This window comes from Lithobates pipiens, unplaced genomic scaffold (genome assembly GCF_037356315.1).
Source record: "Lithobates pipiens isolate NorthernLeopardFrog02 unplaced genomic scaffold, aLitPip1_a1.2 Scaffold_13, whole genome shotgun sequence".
Taxonomy (NCBI): Eukaryota; Metazoa; Chordata; class Amphibia; order Anura; family Ranidae; genus Lithobates; species Lithobates pipiens.
The window spans coordinates 124,668,855-124,687,669 of NW_027507718.1; the positions used below are offsets into that span (position 1 = coordinate 124,668,855).

At 44.8% G+C, this 18,815-nt stretch overlaps 1 protein-coding gene across 3 annotated transcripts in view; it reads right to left on the reverse strand.

Annotated features, from left to right (window-relative positions):
• The window catches only part of CPAMD8 (C3 and PZP like alpha-2-macroglobulin domain containing 8), a 356,744-nt gene that overhangs the window by 208,835 nt on the left and 129,094 nt on the right, over positions 1–18,815 (reverse strand). For all 3 annotated transcript variants that reach the window (XM_077475516.1, XM_077475515.1, XM_077475514.1), the window contains exons 15-16: positions 10,690–10,862; positions 10,078–10,227 (exon numbers count right to left, since the gene is read on the reverse strand). In XM_077475516.1, coding sequence (XP_077331642.1) covers positions 10,078–10,227; positions 10,690–10,862 — 323 coding nt within the window. The remainder of the gene's footprint in view (positions 1–10,077; positions 10,228–10,689; positions 10,863–18,815) is intronic.

Sequence of the window (18,815 nt, forward strand, 5' to 3'; positions counted from 1 at the left end):
TTTCCGGACCATATTCCACCATCAGCCCACCATCAGGGGGTGTTTTGGGGAAGGGGGGCCCTGCGGCCCCCCACCCCAAAGCACCTTGTCCCCATGTTGATGAGGACAAGGGCCTCTTCCCGACAACCCTGGCCGTTGGTTGTCGGGTCTGCGGGCGGGGGGCTTATCGGAATCCGGGAGCCCCCTTTAAGAAGGGGGCCCCCGGATACCGGCCCCCCACCCTATGTGAATGAGTATGGGGTACAATGTACCCCTACCCATTCACCTGTGAAATAAAGTACAAAAAAAAACACAACACAGAGAAAAAATATTTTATTGCACAGCTCCGGGGGTCTTCCGTCTTCGGGGGTCTTCTCGCCGGACTCCTCCGCTATCTTCTTGTAGCTCTTTTACTAGCGGAGGAGCCCGGCTTTCTTCCTCCCCGCCGCCGGCCTCTTCTCCCGACTTCGGGGGTCTTGTCCCCCTCTTCGGTTCTTCTGCCGGGCCACCGCGCCTTCTTATAGCTCTTTTACAGGCGGTGGCCGGTCTTCTGTCGCCGCTGCCTTCCGTTCTTCTGTCGCCGCCTTCGGTTCTTCTGTCGGGCCACCGCGCCTTCTTGTAGCTCTTTTACAGGCGGTGGCCCGGTCTTCTGTCGCCGCTGTCGCCGTCGCCGCCTTCCGTTCTTCTTCTTCTTCTTGTTCTTGTTCTTCTTCCCCAGGAGATGTTGACACGTCGCTCTCTCCGGCCGGAATGCCAGAGCCGCGCTGTGCGGTCACTTATATAGTGACAATGGGGCGGTGTCACATGGTATATGTCACATGGGTTGGTCACATGGGTTGATGTCACATGGGGACTATGACATCGTAAGGGGGCGGGGTCACCATGTGACCAACCCATGTGACATATACCATGTGACACCGCCCCATTGTCACTATATAAGTGACCGCACAGCGCGGCTCTGGCATTCCGGCCGGAGAGAGCGACGTGTCAACATCTCCTGGGGAAGAAGAACAAGAACAAGAAGAAGAAGAAGAACGGAAGGCGGCGACGGCGACAGCGGCGACAGAAGACCGGGCCACCGCCTGTAAAAGAGCTACAAGAAGGCGCGGTGGCCCGGCAGAAGAACCGAAGGCGGCGACAGAAGAACGGAAGGCAGCGGCGACAGAAGACCGGGCCACCGCCTGCAAAAGAGCTACAAGAAGGCGCGGTGGCCCGGCAGAAGAACCGAAGAGGGGGACAAGACCCCCGAAGTCGGGAGAAGAGGCCGGCGGCGGGGAGGAAGAAAGCCGGGCTCCTCCGCTAGTAAAAGAGCTACACGAAGATAGCGGAGGAGTCCGGCGAGAAGACCCCCGAAGACGGAAGACCCCCGGAGCTGTGCAATAAAATATTTTTTCTCTGTGTTGTGTTTTTTTTTGTACTTTATTTCACAGGTGAATGGGTAGGGGTACATTGTACCCCATACTCATTCACATAGGGTGGGGGGCCGGTATCCGGGGGCCCCCTTCTTAAAGGGGGCTCCCGGATTCCGATAAGCCCCCCGCCCGCAGACCCCGACAACCAACGGCCAGGGTTGTCGGGAAGAGGCCCTTGTCCTCATCAACATGGGGACAAGGTGCTTTGGGGTGGGGGGGCCGCGCGGCCCCCCCTTCCCCAAGGCACCCCCCATGTTGAGGGCACGCGGCCTGGTACGGCTCAGGAGGGGGGGCGCGCTCGCTCGCCCCCCTTTCCTGGCCGGCCGGGTAGCGTGCTCGGACAAGGGTCTGTTGTGGACTTTGGGGGAACCCCCACGCCGATTTTTTTCGGCGTTGGGGTTCCCCTTTAAGCCCATTCCAGGCGGCGGAGCCCGCGACGTCTCCGTCGCGGGCCCCGCCTACCTTCACACGCGCTCGAAATGAGCAGACTTTCCTCCGAGCGGGAACAGTTTGCTCATTTCGAAAGTAGCCTACACACGGGCGGACTGTCCGCTCAAACAGTTTCAGCGGACAGTTTTTCGGAATTTCCGAAAGACTTTGTCCGTCAAACTGTCCGCTGAAACTGTCCGCTGAAAGCCCACACACGAGCGGACTGTCCGCCCAAACACTGTTCAGCGGACAAGGTTGGGCGAACAGTCCGCCCGTGTGTACGCGGCCTAAATCTATTTTCAAACATATAGACACAATCTGTACAATGTTCCTGTGGAATGGCAGATCCCTCAGAGTGGCGCTTGAGACACTAAGGTTACCGACACACGTGGCAGGATTGGCATTTACAAACTTTTTTTCTATATTACCTAGCATCTCAACTGGCGCATATCCATGACTGGCTACACTCGATAGCAGCAAATGCATGTACTACCACTGAGGGGGCCATTGCGTCCTCCATGGAAACCCTTCACAATATTGTTTATAGGAACAAAGTCCTGCTCTGCCCTGGCACCTCTATGCTGGCCACATCCCTTTCATTGTTCAAATACATTACCACCAAAATAACACGACACACATGGTCGGTATCCCAGAATAACCCTCTATGGTTCAATCCCACCTTGCAGGAACTTTACTCTTCACCTGACCCTAAACGTTGGTACTCCAAAGGGATTAAATACCTTTGACACCTATACACTGCACAAGGCTTTAAATCCTTCCATCAGCTCAGACTTGACTTTGACTTGCCACACTCATACCTGTTTTACTACTATCAGCTCAGACATGCTATAAGAGCACAGTTCAGCTCATTAGATGACCCAACTAACCTACCACCAATAGAGAAACTGCTGATACAACCTGACCCTACTAAACTTATATCTACTTATTACGCTGCCCTAATGACTGACTTTAACCCCAGATTTAGTAGGGCCCAGGAAAAATGGATCTCTATGGACATCTCCCTTGCAGAGGAGGACTAGATGGTTTTTTAATGACATGCACAAAACATCAGTTATTTCATCAAGAGACCGAAATGATACAGGTAAAAATTTTCCATCAATCTCACCTCACCCCAACCAGGTTGAAAAAGATGGGTTTGTCGCCCACGGCTGAATGTTTCCACGGCTGCGGCCAAGAAGCCGACTTCCTACACTGTTTTTGGGCATGCCCAATGGTTCAGAACCTCTGGGCAGAGGTGGGTTCCTTTATCTCCACAGCCCTAGGCCTCCCTAACATTATTCACCCCAAGAATTGTCTGCTGGGCATCTTTGGTGACCTGCAAATATCAACACCTGCCAAAAGGCTACTCCGCATTCTTTACTTTTATGTTAGAAAAGTTATATTGTTGTCATGGAAGGGAACACAGACCTCTTTAAAAACCTTATGGTTGAAGCTAATCAACGATGCTATCCCAATGTACAAACTTACCTTTGAACTTCGGAAAGAAAGCAAAACATTCCACAAAATATGGGACAGGTGGCTGGCTAGCCCCCTGACCCTCCCCTCACAATAGAAATAGATTGCAAATTGCCTGTAGGTTGTGCCACTCTATAAACTATATATATAGATTTTTACTGGTGCTAAATAACCAACACCTTGATTGTATTCTACATAGGAATGTATGATGCTTAAACAATGTATTATCATAAGTCTCCCAAATGCACAAGCCTAGTATTTGATGCTGTATACCTATGATTGCCCAAGTTTTGTTCTTGTTTTGGAAAGCATATTGTTTTTGTTTTTTTTGGGTTCGTCTGTTTGTCATAAAACAAATAAAAATACCTTTAAAAAAAAAATTAATTTGACATAATCCTCAGGGGATCGAGTAATCAAAACCTCAAGATAATTTATAGACCTAACCCAAGAAAGGGGGAGTTTAGCTTGTAAGACTGTAGGGACCCCAATATCTATGGGAAGGATCTGGCACTTATTTCAGTTGATTTTCAGCCCAGAGTACTGCCCAAATTGCTCTATTACGCTCAATACGGTCTGTAGGGAGGGACCTGCATCTTCCAAGTACAAAAGCATATCATCAACGTAAAGGCTAATTGTTTAAACCATTTGACCAGATTGTAGACCCCTAATTGTTGGGTACATTCTAAGTCCTATGGCTAGTGGTTCAAAGGCAAGAGCATATAACAAAGAAAATAAGGGGCAGCCCTGGCACGTACCCTTGGATAGAGGGAAGGAATCAGAAACCCTACCATTGACCAAGATCCTGGCTACTTGATATAAAAGTTGCAGGCATTTGATATAATTTGGGCCAAAACCGAATTGATAAAGGCATTCCCTACAAGTAGTCCCATTCAACAGAGTCAAATGTTTTGGCCACATCCAAGGACACAAGGACTCTGGAGCCCACCTGGTTATGCTTGGCCTGTAAGTTCATAAATAATGATTGAATGCTGTGTTTTTTACTGGAGTAAACCCAGTTTGATTAAGATGGATTAAGCTGAGTATTTAACTGCAAAGCCAGTATCTTGGCCAATATGTTGATGTCCAGCTGAAGGAGAGAAGTTGGTTGGCATGATTCTGAGAACATGGGGTCCTTACCAGGTTCCTGTATAAATACAATTAAGGCTTCCCCCTGTGGACCTAGGGAGGGAAGCGTACTTAAAAATGTAAGTAAATAGTTCCCACAGTTCGGGGACAATAGACTCACAAAAGCATGCATAAAACTCAAGAGGAAGCCCATCGGACCCCAGTGCTGTGGAGGGAGCGAGGTATGCTATAGCTTCTTCAATATTGTCAGTAGAAATAGGGGGCTCCAGCAGTATTACCTGTACAGGGGTTAAAGAGGGGAAGGTGATGGTACTGAGAAGCTCAGTCAAGTCTTCTGGAGAGTGGTTGGTGGTGGAAGAATATAAAGATACAAAAAATTTGCTAAATTCTCCAGCTACTAAGTCAGGGTCACTAATGGGTTGGCCAAATGCAGTGTGTAGGGAAACTACTGTCAAAGGTTTATGGTCCAAATGGGCCAGGTAAGCAAGTAGTTGACCAGCCCACTCCTCATGCTCGTACATTCTCTGTTTACTATAGAATATATTCTGTTCAGCCTTTTGAAAGTGGATGTTGTTAACTAGTCGGGCCTGCATTTTAACCCGGGCTGCATTGTCAGTCAAATGATTGTTCTGGAAGACTCTCTCCATTTCCACCATGTGCTCCTTTGCATGATGGAGCAGCCATTTGGAAGAGATTTTGTTACTAGAGATACGTTTTGAAAGGACTGTACGGGCATGAGATTTGAAGGAGTCCCAAACTATCTCAATTGGAGCCGCGTCCTAATTCACACTGAAGAATTCCCACTCATCTCGCACTCCTGCCAGGTCTGGAATAACGGTCAACCAAAAGGGGCCGAGTCTCCACATACGCGAGGGAGGAGGGGAACGCAACTGTAGTGTAATCCAATATGGTGCTTGACCAGAGAGTACCCGGGGACTAGAACCCACGTCATTTAAATTAGGCAGTAGGGATCTGGATATAAGGATAAAATCTATACGAGACATAGTATTATGCGTTGTGGAAAAGCAGGAGAAAGTCCTATCTTTGGGGTGCTTATGTCTCCAGGAATCTACCAATGTGAACTCAGACAGGAGAATCTTGTGATGTGAGATGAGGGAGTAGTAGGAGGGTCCGAACCAAGCTTCAGACTTCCGCTCTGTGTATACAAAGGAGCATGGGGGAGCTCATGGCCATAATGGGGATGGTATTGACAAAGCCCCAAATGATCCACAATGGCTCAAAAGTCATATGGTCCATAAATATTTAGACAGAATAAAGGTGGATAAACCCACATATCCTAAAAGAATTGAGCTCTGTCATTTCAAAGCCATTGTTTAAAATTTTTAGGGACTCTTCAATGACTGGCATAGTACCACTGGACTGACATAAGGCCAGTGTGGTGCCTATATCAAAAAAGGGATCAGTCTTTACCAAGTAACTATAGACCTGTTAGTTTAACTTCTATGGTTGGGAAGATACTGGAGAGTTTAATAAAAGACCACATAAATTAGTTCTTAGGGAAAGAAATATCACTGCTCCAGGCAGGTCAGTTAGGAATGAACCTCTCCTCTAGACTGGAAGACACAGGTGCTGGCAATGCATATAATATAGCAATTTGAGAAAAATCCTGGACAGCCGCACTCAAGAAAATGTGTCGCCTTTATTGAGTAAAAAATCAAAAAAACATGCCATAGCAGAACGGACAGAAGAGTTGACGCGTTTCACACTACAAACAATGCTTAATCATAGCTATTAAACACTGTTTGTAGTGTAAAACACGTCAGTTCTTCTGTCCGTTCTGCTGTGGCATGTTTTTTTTGTTTTGTTTTTTTTACTCAATAAAGGCAACAAATTTTCTTCAGTGCGGCTGGCCGGTAAGTAAAACCTTGGACAGAGGGGTAGCTGTGGACTTGGATTTTGTGGTATACTTGGATTTTGCAAAACTGTTTGACATAGTTTCGCACACACAGCTAATGTGTAAGGTAAAGTCTACAGACTTGGAAAGATCAATATGTAAATGGATACAACACTGGCTAAAAGACCAAATTCAGAGAGTAGTGGTTAATTATTCTTACTCTAAATGGTCTAAGGTTATCAGTGGTGTACCCCAAGGTTCAATGTTGGGACCCTTACTTTTTAATATATTTATAAATGATATAAGGTCTGGCGTTAAAAGTACCATTTCAGTTTTTGCAGATGACAGCAAACTATGCAGTGGAATAATGTCCTTACATGATGTCTCCAACTTACAAGCCAACCTCAATACACTATTTAATTGGGCAACTAGGTGGCAAATGAGGTTTAATGTTGATAAATGTAAAGTTATGCACTTGGGGGCTAAGAATATGCATGCCTCATGGGGGGAGTACAACTGGATAAATCAATGGTGGAGAAAGATCTGAGTGTTTTGGTATATCATAAGCTTAATAATAGCATGTAATGCCAAACTGCGGTTTCCAAAGCGAGCAAAGTCCTTTCTTGTATTAAGAGAGGTATGGACACCAGAGAGATAGATATAATTTTGGCCATGTACAAAGCAACCGGGTCACCAAGACTGTTCCCAGCAAGTTGGAGGACCTTTCAGATGGCTGACATGTTTCAAGGAGAAGAGGGAATCTTGCCTCAAAAACACGTCGTACATCTGGAAGGTCCTCTGACTTGCTGTGACCTACACTTCCTGTGTCGCTTTGTGTCTACTATGGACCTTGATATGCTTTTATCAATAATTTGTTTGTGAGTATACCTCTTTTCAAACATTATTAAAGATACCACTTGGGTATTGTGCAAGGTTGGTGCGCCCTCTCTTCTTTGTTTTTTAATATGAGAATATATATGAAAGGAGGAGCTGATTCTGTCTCCAGGTCCCACCCGACCAGATGCTGTCATTTGCCAGAAATGAAAAAGATCCATGGATTAGGGGCAGCGAATCCACCTGCACCTTTAGGGTACTGAATCAGTTCCAATCAAATTCTTGTTGATTTTCTCCTGTAAATCAGATCCCAAAATATGACTGTGACCTTTATGAAAATTCTTAGGGGGACCCATACACTCTTAAAAATAATTTTCAGGCTGCAGATGGATGAATCTCCCACCAGCTCTCAAAATACCCGAACAGCGGCTGCAGCTGACTGCAATCAGGAGCTTTTTGAGCAAAAATTTTCTGTCCTGCACCTTTGATTTTTCATTTTTGGGAGGGGGCTGACAGGGCCACTCACCAAGCAAATTTCAGATGGTTCCTCAGGGACTGGCTGAAATTCGCTCCGTGTATGGCCAACTTTAGATTTACCAAGCTGAAAAATACTGAATGATATTGTAAATATATGTGTCATAGTGCATGCTTGTTGTATATTGCTTACAAAAGATGCATTATTATGCAATGGTGCAATTTCCAGTGCAGAAAAAAATGGACATACCAACATGTATTTACAAACGTTGGTTTACACCATTATGTTAGGTTGCTGTACCCTGCAATACCAATTCTGAATTGCATGCAAATTGACCAAATTTGTCTTTCAATACTGCAGTCCATCTAAAACACATGTACTAATATGCAAAAGTGATCTTGTGTCTGCAGCCAACTATCCACCACATTCACATGTCAAATACACAGCATGTTTGCTCCTCTCACTCCTTCACTTAACTAAAATTTGATATGCAAATTATTTTAACCTCTTTAGCCACGAAAGATTTTACCCCCTTCCTGACCAGGGCACTTTTTGCGGTTTGGCACTGCGTCGATTTAACTGAAAATTGTGCGGTCTTGCAACGTTGCACCCATACAAAATTGACGTTCTTTTTTCCCCACAAATAGTGCTTTCTTTTGGTGGTATTTGATCACCTCTGTGGTTTTTATTTTTTGTGCTATAAACAAAAAAAGAGCGTCCATTTTGAAAAAAAAAAACATTATTTTTTACTTTTTGCTATTATAAATATACCCCAAAAATATATAAAAAAACATTTTTTTCCTCAGTTTAGGCCAATATGTATTCTTCTACATATTTTTGGTAATAAATATTGCAATAAGCATATATTGATTGGTTAGCGCAAAAGTTATAGCGTCTACAAAATAGGGGATAGTTTTTTTTTATTTAAATTTTTTTAAAAAATTTTTATTAGTAATGGCGGCGATCTGCGATTTTTATTGGGACTGCGACATTATAGTGGACACTTTTGACACTATTTTGGGGCTATTGTCATTTATACAGCGATCAGTGCTATAGCTACAGTGCTCCTAGCAAAAGTATGTGCATTTATAATTTTTTTCTTAACCGCTTCCCGACCACCTCACACAGATATACTGTGGCAGAAGGGTACATACAGGCAGATCAATGTACCTGTACATTGCCCTTTAAGAGGTGGCTTGCGGGCTCATGCACGCCTGCTGGGAGAACTGTGACCGTGGGTCCCGCAGACTTGATGTCCGCAGGCATACCCGCGATTGTCTCAAGGTGAGAAAGAACGGGGAGATGCTATTTCCTCATTCTGCCTAATGACACTGTCACTGATCTTCGCTCCCTGTAATTGGGAGCGGTGATCAGTGACGTGTCACACACAGCCCCTCCCCCCCCCCACAGTAAGAATCAATGCAATTTTTTAGCATTGATCGCTGTATTAATGCCAATGGTCCCAAAAATGTGTCAAAATTGTCTGATGTGTCCACCATAATGTCGCAGTCACAATAAAAATCACTGATTGCCACCATTACTAGTAAAAAATAAATAAAAAATGCCATAAAACTATCCCCTATTTTGTAGACGCTATAACGTTTGCGCAAACCAATCAATAAACTTTTATTGTGATTTTTTTTATACCAAAAATATGTAGAAGAATACATATCGGCCTAAACTGAGGAAAAAAATATTTTTTATATATATTTTTTGGGGATATTTATTAAAGCAAAAAGTAAAAACTAATGTGTTTTTTTCAAAATTGTCACTATTTTTCTGTTTATAGAGCAAACATTTAAAATGAGGTGATCAAATACCACCAAAAGAAAGCTCTGTGGGAAAAAAAGGACGTAAATTTTGTTTGGGAGCCTCATCGCACGACTGCACAATTGTCAGTTAAAGAGTCGCAAATCGCAAAAAGTGCTCTGGTCAGGAAGGGGGTAAATTCTTCCGGGGCTGAAGTGGTTAAAAGGTGAACTTAGCCTTTAATTTAACCTGAATGTACCAATAAATGTAACCCCTATACCCACCTTTAACCTGAATTTACCACTAAACTTGACGTGCCTCTGTTGCTGTTTAGAAAATTTGAAGGAGAGGCAACCTGTAAAAGAAGAACTTTGTATTTACCATCCTGATGGACAGAGTCAGTGGGAAGTAATGTAGGTGTCAGCGGGAAAAACCACCTCCAAGCTCCTGATGGGCAGGAACACAGTAGTGATATAGGGGTCAGCGGAAAGAACCACCTCCCAGCAGAAGGAAAGTTATCTGATACACATAGAAGTGTCAGACAGCAGCAGTGTCTAGAATTCTTCAATGGAGCAAATAATTAACACACCACCCACTAGAAATGTAGATACAATGCTTATTTTACAGGATGCCTTTCCTTTATTTTTTTTACACAGCAACAGGTAACCCTTGAATTCCACATAACCAGTAACATGATGACCCTAGAACCCAAATCATGTGCATGACTGAAGTTGTTTATATGTCACATTACAATTCCAGTAAACCTTGATATAGTAACTAACCTTTTCAGGAGTTATCTGGAAGCCATTACCCAGGAGATACGCACTCTTATCCACCGTAGATACACACACACAGCTTCCTCTGGTAGTCTTAACTTTAATATTTACAGCATCACCTGGTCTGGAGTCATTGGTGGAGAGTGACACTGACACCTGTGGCACATAGTGAGCAATCACAAATGTTAGCTATTGTATGTGAATAAGTCAAAGAACCAAAACATATAATTACTATAAAATACAGTACAAAACTACAAAATACAAGGAGGATATGAATCGCATCTACAAAAAAACAAAACAAGACCTAGTGTTGGGGAAGAGCCTTTAAAGCCTCCTCCCTTCTTGGAATTATTTATGTGACTATCTCCAACATAAAAGCAGAATTGTAGCATTACTACAAGTACTACACCACCTTATTCCAGTTGAAGTAGTGGTGTATAAGGGATTACAAGAGGCCAAAATCTAGTCAGATTCAAGGATTCACACTAGTTGCATTTTGAATACATTTATTGTTTTTTTTCAAATAAATATATAATTGTATTTTACATCTGCCTGAAGTTCAGCTTTAAACATATCATAGCATAGCATATTTACGTCATCACTATATTATCACTTTACCTTGTTCTCAAAGGCCGGTTCTATAGGTATCTGGGCACTGTCAGTAATTCCTTCTCCATTCTCCCTTACATAATAAACCAAGAGTCGACTTAAAGGAGCCATATTATGAGTTATAGGAAAATGTACATATGTCAGCCAAACTTCAGAGCCAGGAGGTGAATGGTCTGTTGAATCTAGCAGAAACCAAATTTTTTATTTAATATGAACACTGCCCAGCAAACGGGACCCTATACAACAAAATAAAGTGCATCTAAATCCAAAAACAAAAAATAATATGCTGCAGCTTATAAACCTCCATTACAACCAGAAGTTACACTTTTTAATATTGACCATCATGTTGCAAGGTGCACATTACAGTTATAATTCTGCAGTTATAACATATTTACAAAAATAACAATTACATTTCTTAAATAGCAGTTGTCTTTGTTCTCATATTGTCATGGGTCATACTAGCAATAACAAGAGTATGTATACCTTGGTTATGAGGTCCTTCCTAAATTGAGCTTGCTCTATAACATCAGATTCATTTTGTTTAATGTTAGGTTAACAATTTTTTTTGACTACAAAAGGCTTGGCTGAGTTGGGGATACCTAAAGAATATAGATCTTGAAAGAGAGAGAAGTCTGAAGTTGCTGGAAGTACTTAAACCATTATGTGATTTAATATTATTAAAAATGATCTTTCTTTCTCAATATGCAGCGCTGTCATTTTCTGCTAAACTCAATGCAATATGGCAGCCTGGAGGCATTTTTACACAGGTGGTGTACGGAATGTCCATAGAAATGTTATTTCCTGCTTGTTTGATTAGCTCACTAATTTTCCCAGAAGTCTGTACTAAGATACAAGTCAAATTTTAGGTATCCTCTGCAATAAAATTTTTAACTTTGGTGGGATGCTCCTAGAGGGCTAATCACTTCTAAAGGAATGCAGACCTTGTCACAAAAAAAAAAAAAAAAGAATGAAAAAGTCACTCTCATTCAAAATCAGTACCCAAAAGACATAGAAGAACAAACAGTTTTTCTTCACAGGAGAAACAGGTAAGATTCTGCAACAGGGCTCTGTTAAGATCCTCGCAATGTGCATAGATCATCCAAAGGGAGGCGTTTTTTGTTTTGTTTCCATAAACGTGGAGTTCCTCTTTAAGTGTGTCATTGAAATATACCTGAGACAAAAGGGTAATTCCAGTTTTCTCCCACAGGTCTCATCCCTCTAAGTAAACTAATTCTGTTAGGTATTTATTTCCTCGCAAAAAGGGGCATTCAATAAAACTCTGGTATTTAAGAATACATTTTATGTGGAGCCAAGCCTTATGATATAATTGAGGGTTAGGTGATGTATATGTTTTAGATTGAAATATCTGCTTGTGCATGAACAAGGGAGAACTTTGTTAGCATATACCGTAGTAGGGAAAATAGGTACAGTCCCCAAAAAGGTTGCAAATGTGCTGCCAGATAATACAGTATAACCAGGAGTTAGAGATCACCAATCCTCCCTTCTCCCAGGAGAGGTACAGTGTTTATAATTTTAATTTTAATTTAAGAGGGTTTCTGTTGCAGGTTAACTCTTGCAAACAGAGTGCCTATCTTATTTTTAGGTATCCAAACAGGTGTACAGAAATTTTTATAAGGTTTTCCCTGCCCTATAATCAAAGGCAATGGAGTCCAGTTTTTAGATATTTATTTGAATTTACAGAGCAGGGGGAATAATGTAAGTTCTACATACAGCAAAAATTCAGCAGAAATTATTAACCCAGGATACAATTTTCTACAAATTTGCGGCACACAGTCAGGGAAAGGGTGATGAATAGGGTCAAGTGTCAGTAAAGTATGAGGGGCGTTCAAGTCTTACTGGGACTTTAAATTTTTCAGGTATAAAAACGGGATGCTTGCATGGGTTTACTACATGCAGTAGTAAGTGGCAAGTGTGTACTATCACATGTCGTGGTCCAGTCCAGAGACTGTTAACCACTTCAATACCAGGCACGTTCGCCCGCTTGAATGACAATTGCGCGGTTATACAACACTGTGCCCAAATTAAATTTTGAATCTTTTCTTTCCACAAATAGAGCTTTCTTTTGGTGGTATTTGATCACCTCTGCGGTTTTTAGTTTTTGCTAAACAAACTAACAAAGACCGTCATTTTAGAAAAAAATATAGTTTTCCTTTGTTTCTGTTATACAATTTTGTTTTCTCCTTCACTAACGGCACTGATGAGTCAGCACAGATGGGCACTGATGAGTTGGCACTAAGGTGGCACTGATGGACACTGATGAGGAGGCACGGATATGTAGAATTGATGGGCACTGATAGGCAGCACTGATATACAGCACAGAAGGGCACCAATAGGTGGCACTGATATGCAGCACTGGGCACTGACAGGCGGCACTGATGGCCACTGACAGGTGGCATTGATGGGCACTGACCAGCGGCACTGATAGGTGGCATTGATGGACAATAATAGATGGCACTGATGGGCAGGTACTGACAGGTGTTAATGCTGGGCACTGATTGGCACTGTGATGCACACTGATTGGCACTATGGTGGGCACTGATTTGCACTGTGGTGGGCACTGATTTGCACTTTATTGGGCACTGGCAGGGGGTTATGATGGGGCACTGACTGGGCACCGATTGGCAGCTTATGGGTACATTTGATGGGGGCTGTGCTGATAATCAGTGTGCTTCTGACAGGGAGAGCCACTGATCGGCTCTCCGTGTCAGTGCGAACCAAGTATTGCCGTTTACCGGCACATCCTGGTTCTTGCAATAATCAGCTGTGATTGGTCACAGCTGATCACATGGCAAGAAGCCTCAGTCAGAAGCTTCTTATCACGTTTGGAGCAGTTGCAATCGCTGCGCTGTGCGCTCCCGCAGTGGCATGTTATCCTACTGGACGTCATATGACGCCCAGTCAGGATAACAGAACCACTTCCCGGCTTCACTCTGTTATAGGCCGAGCGGGAAGTGGTTTAATCAAGATGGTAGACAACAGTGTTAGTGCATGGAACAGCATGTGGTGATGACATTTCTTGTGAACAAAGGCGTAAAACCCACGGATATCTACACAGGACGTCAAGCACAGTAAAGTGATGAGATGCTCAGCCACAGTAAGAAATTTAAATGATGTAAATGTTTCAAAAATGGCCATACGTCCCTCAGTGACAATCCCGGCGTGTGGTGGTTCCCAGCCCACAGAGGTTTTGCCACATCCCCCTTACATCCGGGACCTCGCTCCAAGTGATTTCCACCTGTTTGGACCCCTAAAAGAGTTCCCTCGGAGGTCAGTATCTCAGCACTGATGACAGAATGAAGCAGGCTGTCCTAGGATAGTTCATGCGTACTGACAAATCTTACATTTACAAGTGCCCTCCAAGCGGCATGAAGTCTATCCAGCAAACCAAATCTGTGGTTGTCACATCATTCCGTGCATTGAAGCTGGGGTATGTTTCAAATCTCAGCTGGGCTGTTCACCAAAGGGAGGAATTCACATGTCCATCGCGTCACTATGCCTCGACATGTTCCACATACTCACTGCATCATAAGGAAGCTAGTGGCACCATTTTACTGACTAAACATCCATACATACTTTAAAGGACACAAATAGGAATGGGTACATCCCATATAGCAGTTCTCACCATCCACAATGAAAAAGAGCTATACCTAAGGCGCAATTCATCCAGATACGGAGGAATTGCGACCAAATGGAAGATTATTGGGCCAAAACAGACATATCGATAGAGAGATTTGTTAATAAAGGTTACAAGAGGAATATGTTGGAACACCCACAGAAAAAAAGTAGGTAACAAAAGCAAAGTCCATGCTGACTGATAAACCTAAAAAAATCTACGGAATTTAATGAAGTAGCCTTAATTACAGGGTTTAATATGGAATATAAGAAATTGGAAAAAGCTATAAGAAAGCATTGGCCAATTATATATAAGAATCCACATCTGCGTAAAATGCTAACCAGTAAGCCTAAATTTATTTATAGACAGGCATGTAGGACTAAGGAAAGTATTGTAAAAAATGTACCAGACTCTCCCAGTAAAAGGACCAACTTTTTTGATGAAAAGGGTTTCTTTACATGTGGGAAGTGTAAACCTTGTAGAACCGCCATGAAAGGTTACAGAAGGGTAAACAAATTCCAATCGAATCAAATGAGGCAAGAACACCCCATAAAAAAAAAAAAAATAGGATTTTTTGTACTCACCGTAAAATCCTTTTCTCTGTAATTCACCTGACACAGCTCCTCTCTTAGCCATTGGGTTGTTACGCCACCTTTAGGAGAATACTAGGCATTACATGTTATGTAAAACACAGAACTTTCCAGTTCCGCCCAAGGGGCGGTCCCTTAGGTAACAATCCCTCAGCCTGCCATGCAGTCATCAGTACGTCAACAAGCAGTAAAACGTACAGAAAAAAACGGAGGGGCGGGTGCTGTGTCAGTCGGTGAATTACAGAGAAAAGGATTTTACGGTGAGTAAAGAAAATCCTATTTTCTCTTATATTTACCGACTGACACAGCTCCTCTCTTAGCCATTGGGACGTCCCCAAGCAGTATCAAACTTACCATGGCAACAGGGCAATTGCCCCCCGCGAAAATATCACACCGACTGACTTGCAGGCTGCAGCGCTGCTATGCCCGAGTCTCTCTCTCTGTCTCATCAGCGATCAGCGGCGCAGAGAGAGAGAGACTCTGGTGTGTTACACGGCGCCGCTGGACCAGGAGGACTTAGGAGGTGGGAGGAGCTGAGCCGTTGGCTTGGCAACCCTGCACTCGTTGCTAGCGCCTGCCCGCCTAGCGTCTAGCAACGAGTGATGTGATTGAGACAGTCACGTGACTCACGTCGGACTCGAAGTCTCAGACTCAAAGCCGACGTGACAGGAGCTGCCTGGAGGAGCGGCACTGTGTGGCAGAGGCAGAGCGCCAGCAATCTTCCTTCTATGCGTCCGCCCCTAAGTGTGTTGAGTGTGCTGGCCCCTCCTACCTGCATCACCTCCTCCCTCCATCTTGTCCATACTCATCACAATCACTCACACTGAATGCAGGCCTCGGCCCCTGACAGCAGGAAAGTGACGTGGCAAGTGACAATCGGCAACAAATGACAGGTGACATGGCAAGTGGCAATCCGTATCTGGTGGCAGATGACGTGGCAAGTGACAATCTGCAAAGTGTGGCAGGTGACATGGCAAGTGACAATCTGCAACATGTGACAGGTGACGTGGCAAATGACAGTCTGCAACGTGGTAGGTGACGTGGAAATCCGTATCTGGTGGCAGATGATGTGGCAAGTGACAATCTGCAACATGTGGCAGGTGATGCGGCAAGTGACAGTCCGCAACATGTGGCAGGTGACATGGGAAATCTGTATCTGGTGGCAGATGGCATGGCAAGTGACAATCTGCAACGTGTAGCAGGTGACGTGGCAAGTGACAATCTGCAACATGTGGCAGGTAACGTGGCAAGTGACGTGGAAATCCGTATCTGGTGGCAGATGATGTGGCAAGTGACAATCTGCAACATGTGGCAGGTGATGCGGCAAGTGACAGTCCGCAACATGTGGCAGGTGACATGGGAAATCTGTATCTGGTGGCAGATGGCATGGCAAGTGACAATCTGCAACGTGTAGCAGGTGACGTGGCAAGTGACAATCTGCAACATGTGGCAGGTAACGTGGCAAGTGATGTGGAAATCCGTATCTGGTGGCAGATGACGTGGCAAGTGACAATCTGCAACGTGTGGCAGGTGACGTGGCAAGTGACAATCCGCATCTGGTGGCAGGTGGCGTGGCAAGTGACAGTCCGCAACGTGTGGCATGGCAAGTGACAATCTGCAACTGGTGGCAGGTGACACACTCGAGGCTCTCACCGATTATGCATTATGGTGAGTTGAACCATTTCATTTTATATAACATTCTATATAACAATGTAATAATAGAAATAATGCGCTTTCAACATCCTGACACCATATTAACCATGCTGCCAGGATGATTGAAACGCTAACACCAGCCATGTCCCCGATAAATTGCCCGCAAAAAAAGCGTATTTTCTGGCAGTGCCCCTCCCGAGACTAGACTCTGGATCTGCCCCTGCATGGCAAGTGGGAACTAGTGTAACTTTACCCACAAAAAACTACAGTGCGTGGGAAAAAACCCACCACAAAACCAGGGTACACCTCAACAGGAGGCACTACCCTCAACCGCATCCAAAAAAAAACTGCGGTAACTAATGCAACAGTGCATTAACTTAAAACTACTGCGTTTTTATCCAAAAAACAGGAAAAAATAAAAAATTGCATACACAATTGCAACTATACATCCGCCTGCCAAAACAGGCATCAGCCGATGCACTGACATCTACACTTGGTAAACCTGTGGACAGACGACCAGGTCGCCCCTTTACACACTTGAGCGACAGACGCTTGATGTCAGAAGGCCCAAGACGTTCCGATTGCCCTCGTGGAGTGGGCCATGACCACAAAGGGGGCACCTGGCCCTTCAAGGTGTAGGCTTGTACTAAAATCTGTCTGATTAACCTGGAAATGGTGGCTGACGAGACCGCCATGCCTTTCTTTTGACCAGTCACCGTAACAAACAGTGAGTCTGACTTCCGGAAGGGAGCCGTGGCAGACAAATACACCTTCAGAGCCTGAACCAAATCCAGGGCGACCTCCTTAGGATGTGTCAGCTTAGGACATAGAGATGGTAACACAATGTCCTTGATGTGAAACGCCGAAACCACCTTCGGCAGAAAAGATGGTTGTGGACGCAACACCACCTTATCCTTGTGGATAACCAGATAAGGCGACTTGCAGGAAAAGGCGGCCAGTTCCGAAACCCTCCTGGCCGATGTGATGGCCTCTCTGATATTTTCAATAGGCGGTTTTTGAAGCACTGATAACACCAGGTTCAGATTCCACGGGGGTAACGGTGGACGCACCGGAGGGACTACATGTCGCACCCCTTGAACAAAAGTACTCACTAGAGAGTGAGACGCCAGAGGTCGTGGAAAAAAGACAGCCAAGGCTGATATTTGCCCTTTAATGGTGCTTAACGCCAATTTCTGGTCCACCCATTGCTAAAGAAACAGCAGGATCCTGGATATAGAAAAGGAGCGCGGATGCCATCTTTTCTCCTCACACATGGAGATGTAAGCCTTCCAGGTACGATGATATATCTTCCGAGAAGATTTCCATGCTCTCAACATAGTTGGGATCACCGAGTCCGATAGACCCCGGTTCCTCAACACCTGGCTCTCAACAGCCATGCCGTTAAAGCCAGCAATGGTAAAGCAGGATGGAGAATTGGACCTTGAGATAGAAGGTCCTCTCGCAATGGCATTCATAAGGGAGCGTCTGCCACCAGGCGCACTAGATCTGCGTACCAAGGATGCTGAGGCCAATCTGGGTCAACCAGTATCACTGGAATCCCCTCGGCTTCCACTCTGCAAAGCAGACGTGGCAACAGTTTCAGTGGAGGAAAGGCGTAGATCAGCTGATCCTGATCCCACTGAGCCACCAGCGCGTCTGACATGTCTGCCCATGGATCTCTTGTCCTGGACACGAATCTCGGCACCTTCCGATTGAGATGGGAGGCCAGAAGATTCACGTCTGGTGTACCCCATTTCAGGCACAGTAGCCTGAACACTTCCGGATGCAACGCTCATTCTCCTGGGTCCAGCATCTGGTGACTCAGATAGTCCGCCTGCCAGTTCTCCACTGCCGGGATGTAAATGGCCGACAGGGCCTTTACGTGTCGCTCTGCCCACCGAAGTATGTGAGCGACCTCCCGTGCGGCGGTTGAGCTTCTTGTTCCTCCTTGGTGATTGACGTATGCCATAGCCGTGGCGTTGTCTGACTGGATCCTGATCGGACACCCCTGTAGTCTCATCGACCATGTGGAGAGGCACAGCCCGATTGCTCTGAGCTCAAGCAGATTGATCGGCAACTTGGATTCTTCTGCCGACCAGAGGCCCTGAGCCGACTGAACCTCCATTGCTTCACCCCAGCCGGATAGGCTGGCGTCCGTTGTGATGATGATCGCCACATCCTCCTCTAATTCTGAGGCGGAAGATGCCCTCAGGAGGAGATCGTCTAGGTATTCCATGATCGTGATCTTATGTTGCCGC